This window comes from Hippocampus comes, unplaced genomic scaffold (genome assembly GCF_001891065.2).
Source record: "Hippocampus comes isolate QL1 unplaced genomic scaffold, H_comes_QL1_v1.1 scaffold7, whole genome shotgun sequence".
NCBI classification, from domain to species: Eukaryota; Metazoa; Chordata; class Actinopteri; order Syngnathiformes; family Syngnathidae; genus Hippocampus; species Hippocampus comes.
This window is the reverse complement of record NW_017842060.1, coordinates 4,089,451-4,108,161: the sequence shown is the minus strand read 5'-3', so window position 1 is coordinate 4,108,161 and position 18,711 is coordinate 4,089,451. Positions and strand designations below refer to the sequence as shown.

General features: G+C 42.8%; 1 protein-coding gene across 1 annotated transcript; it reads left to right on the top strand.

The window, feature by feature from the left end:
* The first annotated feature begins 14,333 nt into the window (after positions 1 to 14,333).
* foxe1 (forkhead box E1) lies at positions 14,334 to 18,509 on the top strand. The gene is made up of 3 exons (XM_019862622.1): positions 14,334 to 14,809; positions 15,377 to 16,439; positions 16,546 to 18,509. Exons 2-3 carry the CDS (start codon positions 15,400 to 15,402, stop codon positions 16,640 to 16,642), a joined length of 1,137 nt encoding a protein of 378 aa, XP_019718181.1. The 5' UTR covers positions 14,334 to 14,809; positions 15,377 to 15,399; the 3' UTR covers positions 16,643 to 18,509.
* The last annotated feature ends 202 nt before the right edge of the window (positions 18,510 to 18,711 follow it).

Genomic DNA, 18,711 nt, shown 5'->3' with positions numbered 1-18,711 from the left:
TAAGAAAATCGAAATTGTATCCGCGAGCGTGTGACGTCGCTCATCCAAGATTAGTGAAGTGATGACGTGATTTTACGAAAAACCTAAGCTGTGATGTAACACGAAAAAAAAAATCGTGTGCGAAATATACGTCGCAAAAATACATTTTCTCTCCATTTCTATCAAATAATCACCTCGATATTTGTGAGAAAGAGATGTAAGCAAGTGGGGTTTTTTTTTTGTTTCTAAGGACAGATCGACATTTTTTTGTCAACGTATTTTTTTCGCAATATTATATATATATATATATATATGTATCTCAAGCCAAAGTTATTGCTATTTTTACTTTGAAATGTCTTTGCGAAAAAAAGCACGTGGTGGTATCATGTAACAAAACTACCGTGCGTATGCTCCCTCTGAGCATTTTTTTTTCCAAGCTGCAATTTGTGTGCAAGAAAAAACAAACAAAAAAAGTTAATGTCATGTGATGTAACCGAAAACGTACAACTCTACTGCTTTGTCTTTTTTAACTGAATCTTTTGTTTCATTCGTTTAACACTATCGTCCGGTAAGAATTTTCTCGTCGTTTAGCTAGTTGGAGAAAACAGATTGAAACATTTTTTTTGTCTCGCTGGATTGCTGATTATGAGATATTAACCCTTTGGCAACCATTAATGTCATCTTCGTAGCTCGTGTACTAGTCGTAAGGTGTAGGTCAAACATTCCCATTAAGGACTTCACGCCTTTGAAAATCTTTGTGACGGGAATATCTGTGATGTGCTTGGCATGGTTTGCAATAATTTATTAAAAAAAAAAAGAAAACACTTGAGTCAAACGGCAAAAGAAGACATCCTCTCAGATTTTTATTTGCGCTGCAAGCTTTAGAGGGGTATTGTTGTCGTTTAAAAGAAAGAAAAAAAAATATCCGAAAAAGTTATATGCATATCCAGTGTTGCAAATGTAGAATTGTATTTATTTTTGATTTTTTTTTTTTTTCGGCCACCTACCACGTTCGCCATTCCAACAGAGTTGACGTCTGCTAGCCAGAAGCTAAGCAGCACTGTTTGGTTACAGAGTAGATGTGCGGCTAGTCTGGAAACTATTGAATAATCTCAATATGAATACATGTAGCTCTGTTTTATATAATGCAAAAGATTGCGTTTCCAAAACAGTCTTTCTTCTGCTGATGATGGATTGATACGCATATCACCTGTCAACATGCACTGACTAAATCTCAAAAATTCCCCCGTTGTTCGATTTGTTGTTTAGATTGAATTCACCGACATTTCAGAAACATCTCGGGTTTTCTGTTATAAATGTGTAATAAGCGTGTAATTACACCTGATGCTTAGTGGATAGCGATTAGATCAAGATGGCCTACCAGGGGCTAAACGGACAAGTCGAAAAGTAAAGTACGTACTTTGATGTCTAATAAAAATATGCGGCTTTGGTTTCTGTGAGGGCCGCTTCTCACCACGCCCTCTATAGCTGGATTCTGACTGGTCCACGACTGTGGCGTTGAAGTGTTTGTTCTGCGCTTCCATTTTTGTTTGTCAGAAGCACAACTTCCAACTGTCTCTACACTTCACAAAAGTCTTTTTGTTGTTGTTGTTTTGAAGAAGGGTTATATTCCCTCTTTTTCTCTTTGACTTAAAAAAATATGATGTGTATCTTTGCCCTCAATGAGGACTGTACAGTTATTTGTGGGATTTATTTGTGTGTGTGCGTGTGTGTGTGTGTGTGTGCGCGCACGTGTGTTTTTGCTCACCCACAGTAATGTAATCTTATTTTTGTAATCATGACAAAATATTGACGTGCGTGTGTGTGTATATAATGTATATTATATAAACACACAATAATGTAAGGCAGGAAGAAGGAGAGATTCTTTGTGGTGCACATGATTGTTTTTTTTTTCCTCTCTCTTTGTTTTGTTTCATTCTTGCACTTTGGATTTGAAGCGTGTATGCTTAATGTAAAGACAACAATGTGATAAGTCAGTGTCCTTTATTCCAATAAACTGAGAAATGTGCTAGTTTAGTTTGTGGTGGTGGACGTCTGCCCATAGCTGTAAGAAATGAATTCAGCAATTTAGTTTTCCGCCATTTGCTTGACTTTTTGTTTCAAATCTTTCTCAAGCATCATGAAAGCGGACAAAAATGTGTGGGGGTAGGGGGGGGTGAGCCTCGCACAGAATCGAAGGCGGGATGTGGTTGGGCGTAATTTGTCCAGTCACGATCTACTTATCACGGCATGTTTGATTGTCCCCCCCCCACACACACACACACACACACACACACACACAATTGAGTGAAAGTGTGAACACTTACGGCGTCAACTGTCCTGGCTAATATGTCCCACTTTTTGTATCTCCGATTCACCACAAAAGAAAAACAAATAGAAATGGAGCTAGAGCGCCCTCTGGAGGAACACCACTGTCTCACACACAAAAGCACAATCATTGATTTGTCGATTAAATGCTTAATTACTATTTAGTCTTGGATTAATGGTACACTTCTGTCTATCTGTCATCGTCTACGTTCATATCCCTCATCCGTGTGCCTATTTATATATTCCTACAATCAAGCATCTACAGTGTGGATGTCAATTTGACACTATTCTGTCATCTATTTATCATTGATCCCTCTATTAATCTTAACGTCCATCCATCTATTTAACATGTACTCAGCCGTCCATCATCTATTGATCCGTCTGTCCGTACGCCTACGTTGGATCAGCCATTTGTCTGTTGGCTGTCAAAACGAGATGAACGATCAGTCAGCATGTTGCAGTTCAAGTAGAAAGCGCGCACACACTTTGTGTGTGTGTGTGTGTGTGTGTGTGTGTGTGTGTGTGTGTGTGTGTGTGTGTATGTCGGCGGGGTGATGAGACAATGGAGTCAAAAGAATTCCGATTGAGCCTCCCTCCTTGTGGGTGGTCCACATGGACACCGAACCGCATAAACGTGATCCATCATCACAAATGATCCACTTTTTTGCAACTATGATGTATTCATCTGCCTTGTTTAAGATTGGTTTGTACCCAAATATGTTTCTGTGAGGTCAATCCACCTTCGTGTTATTATAATCAGTGAATTTTCAAATGTCATGTTTCCCCAAAAAGTCAACAATCGCAAAGTACATGATTATTTCATGGCTCGTGCGTTTGGGGGGCGGCTGGTTTTCTTTAGTTGGGGGTGGGGCCTTGGTCAAGATGGAGGGAGTTTGGAATAGTTCACACCAAACCTTCAATCTCCTGCAAGAGAGTGAAAAAAAAGCCTACTAGAACATCTTGACTTTGTTTGGGTGCGACTTCAATTTTACATGCGTTTGAATGGAACTGCTTCATTCCGACCACAGCCACTTCCCCGGGTTTAAGTGGGTGTGCACACTTTTGCAACTGCATTATTTCACTTGTTTATTTTTACTTCATTGCTTTCAAAAAAAGAGCAATCTGGTGTTGTACTGTTGCTACCATACTTTTGTGTGTCAAATGGAATTGAGTATTTTTTGACTGTATACCGTACCAGCTGAACTTTTTAGAGAGGAGTAAAGTCGCCGAACTATGAAAGAAGGGTAGGGGAGGGGGAGGGGGGTGATGTGAATAAAAGGGGTTGACACCCACCCACACGCATATCCACGCACACACCCATGGAGCAGCTGTTAGTGGGAGTGTGCCAGCGTGTGTGTCATTACATGCTTGGATGCGGCGTTCCTACATACTTGCTCTATTCAGCGGGAAAGCCCGGCTCTCAACACCCGACACAGGCCGCTAATACCCTTGTCTGTCACACGCACACGCTGATTGCAGATGACAAACGAGCCAGTAAGGCAGGTCCGACAGCTACGTGGCAGCTCCTCAGAGTGTGTGTGTGTGTGTATGTGTGTGTGTGTGTGTGTGTGTGTGTGTGTGTGTGTGTGTGTGTGTGTGTGTGTGTGTGTGTGTGTGTGTGTGAGAGAGAGAGAGAGAGAGGCGATTCCTCAGCCATTCTGCGAAGATCTCTGGAGGTCTCACTTCCAAGTCTTGTTTGTTTCCGTTTCTGGATTCATGAGTGACTGAAGCGCTGACACTGAGACACACATATCATTGTGCGCTCGTGTGCGTGTTAACGTGTGCGCGAGTATTCACGTTCGCGTTCATTTTAGTGTGAATGTGCGTGCGTGTGTGTGTGCACTGTGCATTTTTGTGTTTTTTTTTTTTTTTTTTTTTTGCTGTCGTCCGTGTTAACACGCGCGTGTATGTTTGTGTGTTTTAGTGTTAAAGTGGATGTGAGCGCGAGAGTTGGTCAACGTGTGTTTGTGTCTATGTCTAAGTGCGTGTTCATGTCTTGCTGAGTATGTGAATGTGTGTCCGTGTGCACGTTCGTGTTAATTTTGGTGTTTATGTGTTTGCCAACGTGTGTGTGTGTGTCTGTTACTGTTTTCGTGTACGCGTGTGTTCGTAAATGCCGTTCTGCGATGGTGAATTCCCTCGTCAGAGTTTATAAACAAAATGGCTGCCTTCCGGTTCAATCTGCTGTCCTCGAAACGTTTTCATTTGCTTTGTCGTGATAAAAACGCCCACCCCCAATTTGATGGAACTTGATTAAAATTGTCCCAGCGGACTATTTTTTAAGAACATTCCGGGTCCCCATTTTCATGGAGAATTCTTAAAAAGATAATCCAACTTTGACGGCAGGCTCCACCCACTTTCGATGGGAACATTTATTTCATTCGTTCCCTTTGAATTCAACATACAGCTCGACGAAATAGCATTTGTTTCCACATTTTTTTTATTTTTATTTTTTTGCGGGGTGGGGGTCGAGGGGTTGTTTGACGCAACAAGTGTGAAGCAGAGAGAAGGCCTGTCAAATCAGGACAGAATGCAAAACACGACATTGGCAGCGCATTTGGCGTGCAAATCCCCATTCAAATGGCGCCTCCACTCAAAGTTGATCCACAAACAATTAGCTTTTGACACGCACAAGCAATTTGAATGGCAATTTTGACCATAGCAACATAAATGTTTTTTCCCCCAATTAATTGCGTTTCAAATTCTTTTTAGATCGTATTTCTATTATTGATTATTTCACGAACAATGTTGGTATTGAAATGCATTTTATTTTTCATTAATAACAGTAACACTGGTCAACAATGGTTTTACATTTTTTAATGCAGAAATGCAAGTAAAATTTCTGGATTAATTATTTTGCACTGTTTCAGAATTTGCCTTCATTTTTTTTCTTCTTACGCATCAGGTTTTTAAAACAAAAATAATAAAAATAATGAATGAAGGATTAGGTTCAGCAACAGGTAAATAACACAAATTACGAGGCATGGTGAAATCCCCATTGCCAGGTCAAACTTAAAAACAAAAAAAAAGTCAAATATTTCAAAAACCTGAAGTGCTGCAAAATAAAGTGAAGACATGTTTCCAATCAGCGACAACAATACATTTAGGGACAAATAAAGCCTGCTGTTGACCAGAGCAATATTTCATTTATTTTACTCTGCTGCCCTACAGTTAGCAATAAAGCAAAAATAGTTGCTTATATTAGTGTGATCCTACACCCAATAGCAAGCCCAAGCACTAATCTAACCTTGATTTTTTTTCTTTTTAATGCAAGGCTGAGCAAGGTGCACCATCTTCACTTCAGCTTTCGTGCAATCTGTTGCACTTTCTGGCATGTGCAATATAGGCAACCGCACGGCGTCATTGCTGGGGGAAGGCAATGCATGCCAGAATTAAAAAAAAAAAAAAAAAAAAAAAAGTAAAGTCAAAAGGATGTTGATCGTTGCCGTTTTGTTTTTTGTTACGAATTTACGCCCCCTTGTGGCGTCGCCTTCTGTAGAAGCGATGAAAGGGTTGGGGGTGGGCCGCGGGGGTCTTGGGAAATGTGGGTAAACAGAGAGAAGAAACTTTGGAAAGAAAAGAAAAATAGTCCAAAAGAGAGCTTCCCTCCGCCGCCCACCCCTGAGTAGCTTTGCAGAGAGAGCCATGCGGGCTGGTGGAACCTGTCTGCTTGTAGATCCTTTCACCTGCATTAATCCCGGAGACGGGCGCACCCAGCGCGCGGCCCATTGTGCGGGCCATGCCTCTCCACGCATGACGGCATCTCTGAGCTCCAAGTTTAGGACCGTGGCAGTGTGGCCCAAGTCCCGTAACCGCAAACGTGCACACTCAATGGCGCTTGGTCACAAGTCAGTTAACGTTTCGAACGACATGGTCCGGACGGCGGACGCTGTCGAAAGTCTACATATGCACTTTGATGTACACTTTGAAAGTCACAATTGGGGTTACTAAAAAAAATAAAATAAAAAAATAACGAAATATACTTTCAATTCGGAGAGCTATATCTTTGAAGGAAAAGCCACATCTACAGCATAAACTCTGATCGAAATCTCACTTAAATCGAACCGAATCCAATTGTTTCACTTTAAAAATGAGCCTTCTTTCAATCGTATTGCGCTGTCACCCCCAGACTGAAAAAGTGCGAGAACCACCGGACTAAAGGACATCAACGCATCCCATTTACCGGTAAGTGTTTTCTTCTACAAAAGAGCACGGATGGAAAACGGGCTTATATCCAGCTTGCATAATTGCAGTCATTACAGCAGTGGGCTGAGAAGCGCGGGGAGATATGCTCTCTTGTTTGAGTGGCTGACTGACTGCTGGCATGCGCAAGACGCGGCTTGCGTTTGGCTTTTTGACCTAAGTATACATAATCCGCCCGTGTCATTGATTGAGGAGGTACAAATCCCTTTGGTAAAAGACACACAGGTGGCACTGCAAAGGAAGCGCATACCGATCTCAACGCTCGTTGCCATCCTGCCACTCGGCTGGCCGCTGACCAAGCGGACCTGAATGCACGCGGCTGCGGTAAACCATCGCTTCCAAAAAAAAATGTAAGACGGTGAATACAAAATCAAAAGCTCGATAATTACAGTATATCTAATCCCGTGAAGAGATGTGAATCATTTCAGATGAATCACATTTTTTCGGGGACTATGAAAGCGGATCATAATGTCTTTAGGCATGGTGAAGCAGCATGCAGCTCACTCATCCATTCATTTTCTACTTATCCTCATTGCGGTCGGCAACACAAAACAGGAACACTTTGGTGAGGCACGTCAGCTCTGTGTTCACCGACGCAAAAATGAAGCACACTAAGAAAAGAACATTCTCCCTATAGTGAAATATTGAGGCGGCTGTGTTGTGTTCTGGGGCTGCTTTGCTCCATCTGACATAGGGTGTCCCAAATCTATGCAGGGTAAAATGAAATATCCCCATGATAAACTGGAATAAGGAAATCAAGAGCCAAAAATCCCCTCACATCACTGAGGAGCTGGAACATCAAGTCGTCACAATGCGTGTCGAGGTGAGCCCAGGTCTTTTCCACAAGTGCTCTCGAGTAGTGTGACAGCTGAGAAAACACGAGTGTGCGGACGTCGGATCTGGGTGGAAGCCACCTGAGTGCTTGTGTCTTCCTGCTCACCGGTTGGAGGATTTAGGCGTTGCTGAAAGCTTGTCAGGAGCGACGGAGGTACAAAAGCCTCCTTGTGCACCGAGCAATGACTCTTACTCCGAAAAGCAGTACATGATTTCGTTCCAAAGAGCTGAGGGGTGAAGTATTTGTTTCGAGGAGATTCAAACCTTTGCATTTTGTGCTGAGTCACGAATTAAGTTCAAAACGTGAGGTTTACCACCAGCTCATAATCTCGCTGCTCCGTCAAGGCGAAGGCAGGAAGCGGGCAAATAGAAAGTCTTTGGAAAGTTAGCCCGTCGGAACACGAAATGTTGACAACATATGATGAGCGATTAGTCAACTTCAAGCTAGCTAACTAATGGCGTCATCCTTTCGCGACGGGAAGAATAGAATTACGGTCAGTGTTGTGGGTTTGTGGTGAGGGGTTGTTAGGTTAGGCCAAGCTAGTCCACTGATATAAAACGCTGCCAAAACGTGATGTGACTCATGACCAGCCAGCGCACCAATAAGATGATTTTGTTTCTTAAATTGTTCATTCGACTTGATCATTTGCTTTGTTTGGGAAGGCTTGGATCCAACTGGCAAAAGACTGACACAAGTTCGAGATCGTGCGTGTCCACGCATGTGTTATACAACACAACGCGGAGTCCTTTGCAAACTTGACACGACATAGCAAAGCGAAGGGGCCCTCTGTCCGAGATAAACGAATGTCGCCTGATGAAGTAGAACAAAAGCAAAGAGGTCCGCGTTAGGGTCCGAGCACGGCGAGGGGGGGCGGCTCCCCTCTCGGGCCAAGCCAGGTGCCAGGTGTTGACACAGAGCCGCAACTGACACAGTAGCTGTGTCATTTGCAACCGGGCGTGAGAGTCACGGCGATGAGCGGCGTTGCGGCGGCTGAGTCCCACAAATGGGCCCGTGAGTCATTCGGCGAAAAACCTGAACTGCAACCCACTGTGAATGACAAACACACGTGGCGAGAATGCGATTGTCGACTTGATAAACTTCAAGAGAAGCGCCATCTTTACAAGGCGGGTTCAGTGGGTTTTGCCACTAGCCTGTAATGCTACAAAAATGTATTCAACCAGCACCAATTGTAAGATGTATGTCCTAAAAATCACAGCATTGGTAATTATCAAAGACTTTACTTGATTTTTTTTTTTTGGGGGGGGGGGGTTCTGTAATAGTTTATACAGAATTTATATGACAGAGTATTATGGTCACACTCGAAAATACTGCTAGTTTAAGGTTTGAATTGCACTGTTAGCTAGCTAGCTAATTTGAATCTATCTCAGTTGTACTTTTTCGTAAATGTGATTGTTATTGTTCTGTAAATATGGAATTTTTGTTTAATAATACTTTTAGTAAATGCGTTGCTATTGCTGTGTATTTTCTTCTTATTTTTTTTTGAAGATGACATTTACCATGGCAGCCCGGTGATCCAGTGGTTTGCGCGTCGACCTCACAGTGCAGAGGTACAGGGTTCAATTCTAGCTCCGGCGTTTGGAGTTTGCATGTTCTCCCCGGGCCTGCGTGGGTTTTCTCTGGGTACTCCGGTTTCCTCCCACATTCCAAAAACATGAATGGCAGGCGGATTGAACACTCTAAATTGAAAAAAAGGAAAAAAATTATAATGTGGACTCGTCAGACCACCGCACAATTTGCACTTTGCGTCAGTCCATCTTAGATGAGGTCAGGCCCAGAGAAGCCTGAGTCGTTTCTGAGTGTTGTTGATACTTGGCTTTTGCTTTGCACAGTAGAATTATAACGTCGCTTTGCATCGTCGAGTTTTAACTTGCATTTAAAGATGTAATGACGAATATGAAAACGCTTTTCTCAAGAATACCTGAGCCCACGTGGCAATATCTCAATGAACCTAAATTTCTTGTCTTTGTCATGTTTCCAATTGAACCCAGGCGGAAAAGGATATGCAAATCATTGTCTTCCATTTCAACGTTTTCCACAGCGCCGCAACTTCATTGGAATTGAGGTTTTGTAAATAGCGATTTAACGGCAGGCTGTGTGTGGCCATTGCAGTGCTTCGTTCTTCAGTTATGTAAACTGGCCCTGGGATGGGAGCAAGTCAACCGTCAGACTTTGCATCTGCAACAAGACCTTGTAGCCGCTAATGCAAACACGCACTCGCACACAGACACACGCGTGCATGTACACGCGCTCCTCACACTAAATGAAACATTTACCAGCTAGCCCGAAATTAATGAGAAAAATGAGAATACCTGTAATAAAGTTAAATAAAATTGAGCTGTACAAAAGTACTTCGGGGAATGTTTCTTATGTACAGTGGTACCTCTACTTACGAACGTCTCTTCATACGAAATTTTCAAGTTAGGAAACGCCTCAGTAGGAAAATATTGCCTCTTGTTATGAAAGAAATGTCAAGAAACGAAAGGTAAAAATACAGTATGGGCTGCTTGCCGCAGTTCCGAGGTTCCTGAACGCAACATACTTAGAGCTGCTCTGCCATTGGCTATTACCCAGGATCTTCCTGGCATCCCATTGGCTAAGAGGGACCTCTACTGTAGTGTCTATATGTGTAGATAAATAGATCTGTGTCTATGCAACGTCCTCGTCATTCGCCCCTTGGGCCATGAGGGCTCCGATAGTTTTACGTAAATGTGAATCACCCAGAAAAAGTGTTCACCAGATGTTTGCCTTGGACATTTTCAAAGGATTGCTAAAAGGCAACAAAAGCAAATGTCCTTGGATCAGTTCTTTACAAAATGCCAGGCAAAAACCATTTCTGAGAGAGAACAGGAACTAAAGAGGGCAAAAAACGATGAGGACACAGTCAAAAGTTAAATGACCATCATTTTTATTCTTTATTCCTTTTTTTTCTTTTTTTTTAACATTATTGTTCAATAATCTAATAGCAACATGTATTTGTTACATATTTTGATGTATTTTTATGCTTCATAAAACATTTATCTCTGAATTTGGGGGGCTTGGAACGGATTAGGGCATTTACATGTAAAACGCGTCTCTACTTACAAAATTTTCTACTTAAGAAATTTCTTCCAGAACCAATTAATTTCGTAAGTGGAAGTATCACTTATACTTTGACAAAGTGCTTTAGACACTCATTGAATAGAAGCCTCGGGCTACCTCGATGCCTTCAATCATAATCAGTTGTTCAATTGTTGGATCATCATTCCCTTCTGAAATGATGTCATCACAAATCACCCCCCACCCCAAAAAAAACAAGACTTAGCCAGTAGCCAGGACAGAAACATGTCAGAAAAAAAGGCAAAGAAAAAGCTAAACACAATTGTGTGTGTGTGTGTGTACATTTGTTTGTATGATTCCGTGGTCGGCCAAGCATCGCGGCACCTGTGAGCGTACGTCTGTCTGTCACATTGTCCAAGTGCAAGTGTTGACATTCAAATAGCTCATTTGTTTGCCTTTGTTTGCTCAGAGAGCATTTCTCGCCGGCCCAAAGTCAAAAAAGCAGCACGGGGCCAGAGAACCACCACCCCACCCCACCGTGAAGCCACTATTTGCGTCTCGTGACGGGCAGCCGGAGGCCCTCCGATGCCCCCCCCCACCTCCCATCCTCGCACTACCCCTTCTCCTCACCTCCTCCCATCCAGCCCCCGGTTTTCTCTGCTTGACTGACGCCAAGATCTCTTTGTGAAGAAGACCTCATCACATTGACAAATGCCAAAGATCATCTTCAACTGGAGTCGAGGGCTGGCCCAGGCTTGTCTGCAATCATGCCTCAGTGATGCCGCCACACACCGATAAGGGCCTTCACAGCATGCACGGTCAATTGCCATCTTTACCTGATCCGCATTTGCTACTTATGTTATTCGGCGACACGAAACAGATTCATTCATTACTTGTACCACTTGGTAATTATAATTTTATGCAAATAGTCATCTAATAAAATGGATCATGTATTGATTGAAAAATAAAATTACAATTATTTTTAATATGATTCTTTTTTTTTCATAAATATTAACCCTGGACCTGATCACATGAGAAGCGGTCCACTGTAGTAACGGCTGTCCCTCAAAGGGTTAATTTTAGAATTCATTTTAGTTGTCTTTTCAATTTTAAAACAAACATGATTCATGACGAAGAACGGCGACAGGAAAGAGATCAGCATTAGGTTACTTGTATTTAACAAAAAAAAGAAAAATTCCAATACGGTACAATTATTTCTTATGATTGCATGGCAGTATTGTTTTTTTACAACTATTTTATTTTCATTTTCTACTCAAATTCAATGCAATGCAAAATAACTAAGAGATGAATTTTAAAAATATATTTTAATATGAATCAAGTAACCATTTAAATGTGATTTTAGTTTTAATTTCTACTTTTATAAAATACCGTTTGTTGCCACTTAAATACGATAATACTGAGCAGTAAAAGCATTTTAGTTTGTCAACCCGAAAAAAAAAAATATATATTCGTTTTACAAATGGATATATATATATATATATATATATATATATATATATAAAATTGTTTCACGAACAAAACGTGACGCTTTTCAGCATACCAATGCCCATCTGTCATCCTTATCATGAAAGCACAAGGACACGCTGTTGTTGTTGACCTCGCAGTGGTGCCAAATTCATATTTTAATGTGGCAGCGCAGAGCAGGAGATAAAGAAGCTCATGGGCAAATATCAAGTGCACACATTGTACGGTGGCCAAACGCTGAGGCATGAGCAAACGATAGCAAATATGAGCATGAGCGAGCTGGGAAATGAGTCAGCTTCAATTGTTCGCTGCCACCGAGCATAAGAAGCCGTCTTAGGGCCAAGGGTGAGGCACGGACGGCAAAAAAACGCCTGTCAAACGGCTGTCAAACGCCAAAGCAAGCACACAATCAAACGCGTATTATGGCAAGCGAGGAGGACGAACATTCCAAATGTTTACACGCGGCTTAAGGAAACAGAAAACCTGTTATTGGTGTGAAATTTGCAACCGGAGTTGTTTGGACTGTGCCATTGTGGTGTTAATTGTGTGTACATTTGGTCACTGGTTATTATACGCAGATGATAGTGGTGCTCAAACATTTACATCAAGTCCCAACAAAAAATTAAATAAATTACTTCGTGCCACCATCGTGACAAATGTTACAATAGTGTAGTACGCAGAATCAAGAACGAACGGTTTTATTCTTAGTGTGTTCATTAATATTCTGAGGAACAACATGCACCGTTTGAATTTTGATTCGATGCTTGAATATACCATTAATTAAATAATAAGTTTAATTCAATAAATAATTGCTTAATAAGGACATATAGCACACAATTTGCTTTTTAATTTGTTGAACATATAGATAGATAGATAGATAGATAGATAGATAGATAGATAGATAGATAGATAGATAGATAGATAGATAGATATTCAATACAGCCAATTTTTATTTGTGCAAAATAATGTGAATATTTTGACAGTATAAAATTATTACTTTACTTTTTTTTAAACTGTAATAGAAAAAAAACTTGTAAATGACAAATGAAAGTATGCGAAAATACATGGGAAAGTGCGGCTTTTACAAGACAAAAGCTCAATTTCTTTGGAAAAACGAACAAGTTTACAAGAAAACCACCAATTTGAGACCAAAATCACCTCCGCAAGTATCCGATACCTTAAAGTAAGGCCCGATACTGATACATGGTATCGGTACTCGCTCATGAATAAATAAAAACACATTTCAATTCATAATTTTATCAGAAATCCATCAATTTTACAAAAATAAAGTCCTAATTTTATGAGGGAAAAATAATATCACGAAAAACAACTCGTAATCTTGATTTTCCGGGACGACGCCAACTATGAGAAAATGGGCGAAATACTGCATGCTAACCCAAGAGACAAGGAAATGTCTACAATATTCAACGGAACCATTTCATTCATTGCTTACGTATGAGTGTTAAGACATGTCAAATATTTGTAACAATATTTCGTCACTGAAATGAATTAATTGAATGTACATCGGTTTGGGAAACACTGACGACAGAACTCCGACGTACTGCATCGTACGTGTGGACCACATACCCGTCGAGGCGGCACCCGACCCGAACGACTGAACCTTTCATCGGCGGCTAACTCGGTCGGCGCTCTCCAAGCACGCGCTCGCCCGAACTCGCGGCGGTGGCGATGAGAGGTTTGGGGCCGTATTCATCGCTGTTTGTTTTAGGGATTAAGGCGCTGAAGCCCATCCTTGTTGGGTCCAAATAACTGCGCCCAGGTGGTACGTTTACATGGACTAAGGAAAAGAACCAACTTCGAAGAAGCTAGCTTACCGTATACATCTCTGCTAATTTCCATTCGCCCAGTTTTGTGTTGCATGTTAGCGTTAAGATAGCAGACTTCCGTCCGGTAGTTTGGTTGGACATGTTGGTGCTTTAATATGCTGCCACCCCCTGCCCCCCCCCAAAAAAAAAAACAAACAAACAAACAAATAAATGTGGATGGAATCTAACTTGTTTTTTAGATAACTCTGCCAAACACACACACATGTTAAAAGAACAATCTCTTTTGGTGGCCTGAAGTTTGCATGCTGAAATCACAGTTTGAAAAACAAAAACAGTGCATTTACATCCCTCAAATGCAGCTGCCTTGTTTCAGCGTGGGGCCAAAGCAAACAAGGCAAGCCGCGTAGAACAACACGCGGCGTAACTTGCCGCTGAAGAGGTCACTTAGGACCGCGGCTTTGAAAAAACAAGACCCCATTTTTAAAAAATAAACTGAAGTGGGATTTACATATCATGAGGAATTAAAGCTGCAAAGAGTAACAAACCGAATCCTCTAAATAGGCGGTGCCCAAGTCTTTTCTTGCGCTATAAATCAGTGATTTTTTTTTCTTTTACTTTTCTTAAACGACCCTTAAGTACTGCCTCGGTACTGTTAAATGGCTACAAAATGTGTTTCTTATTCGACCCCCGTATAATACACCCATCTCTCAATTTGGTATATCAAATGATGCACAAACTTTAACCACTGTGGGAAAACATGACAAAATGGCAAGTTTCTACGGCTCACTGGGAGACATTTCAAGATATTCATACATCATTTGTTGATGTAGACGTGTCCGTCAGCGTGCAGGGACACAATAGCGAAAGAGGCATGCGAGGAGCATGTGATGCTCGCACAAGGGGGGGTGTGGCCCCTCAGGTACTCACGGCGGAGGTAATGCCTCCCAGGCAGCACAATGAGTCATTCTCAAACACACCTCAGACGCCACGCATGGAGGACGCAGGGCTCACCGGTTCCACCTGACCTCAGAAGACGTTGGTGGGAAGGAGCTCGAATGCGCCAGGATCGCACCGCCGGGAAAGCCGAACTCGTTTGACCGCCTTGGGAAACAAGCCCTGGATTTGGACACAGACCGTGAGTTGCCGTCAATCGTCTCCCAAATTTCCTCCACGTGACATAGACGACGTCTTGCTTTGTCCTACTGGGACTTTCGTCAAGTTTGGAACGCGCATCTACTGAAGCTTCATGTCAGCGTTATCAATTAGACAGTCATAATGAAGGCCCGAGGAGGAGAGGACACACTGGATTCTGGTATCAAATCTCTCGAGGGGGGAATGAGGAGAAGCGTTTGGTTTCGGTTCTCCGCACGTCACCCAAGGATCTCCCCGCTCGCCCTCTCATTGCGATTTTTCCATTTGCAGGCAGACGCTAGGGAGCCCACGACTGGGAAAGTTTTAGTTAAAAAGTTAATGCAAGGTGCTAGAAAGACGGTCTTGATTTTTCTCAAGCTGCTGCCACAACTCATGTTAGCCAGCGTCATCTGTTTACTTGCTGTAATGTGAGTTAAACGAGTGATTTAACAGTTTAACACAACCCCCCAAAATTTCAGCCTCAAAGTCATGTTCAGAAAATCGCTTCGTTAGGATTGGGAGCCTGGTACCTGTCGATCGCAGGCTCACCTTGTGATTTGTTCTTTTGCAGGCCTTCTGGAGGAGCCAAAGAGAATGCCGGTGGTCAAAGTGGAGAAAGATGCTCCGGCGGACGCATCCTCGGCGGTTGCCGACCCTCCGGAGGATCAGCCCCGAGGTCGACGCAGGAAAAGACCCCTGCAGCGAGGCAAGCCGCCCTACAGCTACATCGCCCTGATCTCCATGGCCATCGCCAACTCCCCGGACCGCAAGCTGACATTGGGCGGCATCTACAAGTTCATCACGGAGCGCTTCCCCTTCTACCGGGACAACTCCAAGAAGTGGCAGAACTCCATCCGTCACAACTTGACACTCAACGACTGCTTCATCAAGATCCCCCGGGAGCCGGGGCGCCCGGGGAAGGGCAACTATTGGGCCTTGGACCCGAATGCCGAGGACATGTTTGAGAGCGGAAGTTTTCTGCGGCGCAGGAAGCGCTTCAAGCGATGCGACCTGAGCACGTACGCCTCGTATGCACACGAGAATCCGGTTTTCGCGCCGGTCCAGATCACCAGGTCGGCAGCTTACTCCAACGCCGTGTACCCTAACATGACCCTGAGCCCGTCCTACGGGCAGCAGCTCCCCTCGTCCTACTACCCTTCCCCGTCACCGCCCGGCTTCGGCCCGGCTCAGACTCGCATGTTCAGTATCAACAACCTAATCGGACCTCCGGGCGGCATGCTGGGAGCGCAGGGGCCGGACGGAATGCAGCAACCGGGCCGTAGCTTCACCCCCGAGGGGATCCCCAACGGATCCAGCCCCTGTAGCATGGCACCGCCGGGTTTCCAGAACCAGACGTGCGGAGGGGCCGCCCCGCCCCGCTCCTCCATGCACCCGGGTTTCGCCTATTCCGGACCCAGCGGTCAACCGCACCACCACCACGCCACCCCCCAGGGCCTCTACGGACAAGGCCACGGCCAAGTGTACACCGCCGCCGGTCGCCTGGGCTCCTCAGGGGAGACGACGGACCCCTACGGCAGGGTCTCGCCAGTGCAGCTGGGGTCTTTCTCCCAGTACAACAGTGCCACCGCAGGGGGTTACCTGCGACACCCGTCCTATACCGGGAACATGGACAGGTTTGTGTCCGCTATTTGACGGCTAACAGCAGATAAGCACCCTGTAAAGGTACTACTACTTGAGAGATGCTTTTCTTCCGGCGCCTTTTCATCTCTGTCCCTCAAGATTCTCGACAAGGACATCATCATTCCGTGGCGTCCAAACTTACGAATACAGGAAATTGGAAGGACACGATGGCCCCTTTCACATTCCTCATTTTTAATTTATTTGACAAGCCAAAACCAGTACATTAGTGTCGGGAAAAGATATGCTAAGGAATTGTATCGGTGTAAGCATTTAGATGTTTCAAAAGCTAGATGATAACGCAAAAGTCAAATAGTTTTGGGAGCTTTTAGGGAGAAGGTCGTAGATTTTTGTAAATCGAGACAAGCTCCATCTCAAAGCAACGTATGAGCATTCTCACTTCTGCCTTTCCGACCAGCATTGAAAGTGCAATGCGGATAAACGACACGGGGTCATCTCAAAAAGTAATGTTGTCACAGGCCCCCTAAAAACAGTCAGCTTACTGCAAATGGCCCGCGGGCTGCAGTTTGGATACCCGTATCATCATTTCCAATCATAGCAAAGGTTTTCTGGTCTGATGCCCTTCAAGAAGCCATTTCCAGCAGTGGGCCGAGACTCGGATCATACCAAGACTTATTCACCAGGAAGTACATTTATTTTCGGTTTTACTATTCGCCCGATACGTCTCAGTTTAATGCCACTGACCGTGCCAGTCACAAAGAATACTTTGGAAGACATTAGCTGGGACTTGCTAACCCAACTCCCTTCCCACTCGAGTTGGATGCGGTTTAACGTCACACTCCAGTACATCTATTGAGAGACACTTCTGTCACATATTTCTTTATGCATTCCTGAGGACACCGTGATTTGTCAACTGAACCTGACAAACCCTTTTTTTTTTCCACGTTGGTCATGGTGAGCCGGACGTAGATAATGGCCTCTTCGCGGCACGCAAGTGTAAATAATAGCGTCGTCAGCGCGTGAGCACCTCGATGGACACGTTTTGATTCCGTTTAATCCTCAAGAGGTCCTTTGAAATCGCTAACCACAAATATTGTGAAGTTTAGCTGCATGCTTCGAATGTTAAAATGAAGTCAACAGACCAAAATGAAATCGTAACTTCAAGGACTCTACATGGTTATACGTGAAGATGCTGCACACGTGTGCCGAGGCACAAGCATCCCGTTAAATTTGATTCAACGGAAAATGACGACCTGTTTTAAAACGACTTCAGCGTATCTTGAAACATTTACTGAGTGAATTTGATTATCATGTAGAATGCGGACTTCTTAGAGATAAGACGGATGAAGTTATGAAATTGAAGATGAAAACACATGATTTTCTTTTCAACACACAAAACATCCAACATTGAGAGTTTGATCATTGAAACGGTAAAAACTGCGTGAAATTTTCGCTGCATGCTTTGAATGGTAGAAAACATATCGTCAGCTGGAGGACACATTAAACACAGTCCAAATTGAAAATATAAACCACTGCACTTGGATATCTTTTATAATATAAATGTGGGATCATAAAAAGCATTTCCAATGATTTTTTTCTTTTTTGGTCATAAAAAGTAAATCTTTTTATTTTTCCTGGTCTGGTGGGGTTTTTTTTTTTTTAGGTCCAGAAATTACCATTCTAGTTCTTTTATATTAATACTCTGGCAAATTGGAATTATACTTATTGAATACAACCTGCTATGCAACACTGATAGCCACACTCACTTCTTATTACAGTCGGAAAACATTAAAAGGGTGGACATTTATGCTGCATGCTTTGAATGTGGAAAAATGGCGCCATCAAGCAGACAAATCAAAGGCAGTCGTCCAAAAATCTTAAAACAAAGAATGTCCTTCGCTTAAGCAAAGATAAATATGTGGACAAAATTTCATTTTCAAATGGGACTTTTTTTTAGGGGGTCTTTTTTTTTTTTTGCTTGGCTTTGCCATTTTAGGCTAATTTAAGGAACAGAATAATGAATTCTAAACATTTTTTTTCTTTTAATGAATAGAGCCTGGAAAATACAACCTACATTCATTCAGCAATTAAAATGACTTGAAAGTTAAAAAAAAAAAAAAAAGATATATGACAAAATGTTTCTCGATTTTTTTTCAGGTTTAATTTTTTTTTCTTAAGTTATTGGGCTTGATGGTCAAAGGCTTTGCAATAAGTGGCTTGTATGAAGAACGTTGTATGCGTGCTGTTGCAAAAAAAAAAAAAAAAAAAAAGACAATTATTTTAGAAATTGTGTCAGACATTTTTTTT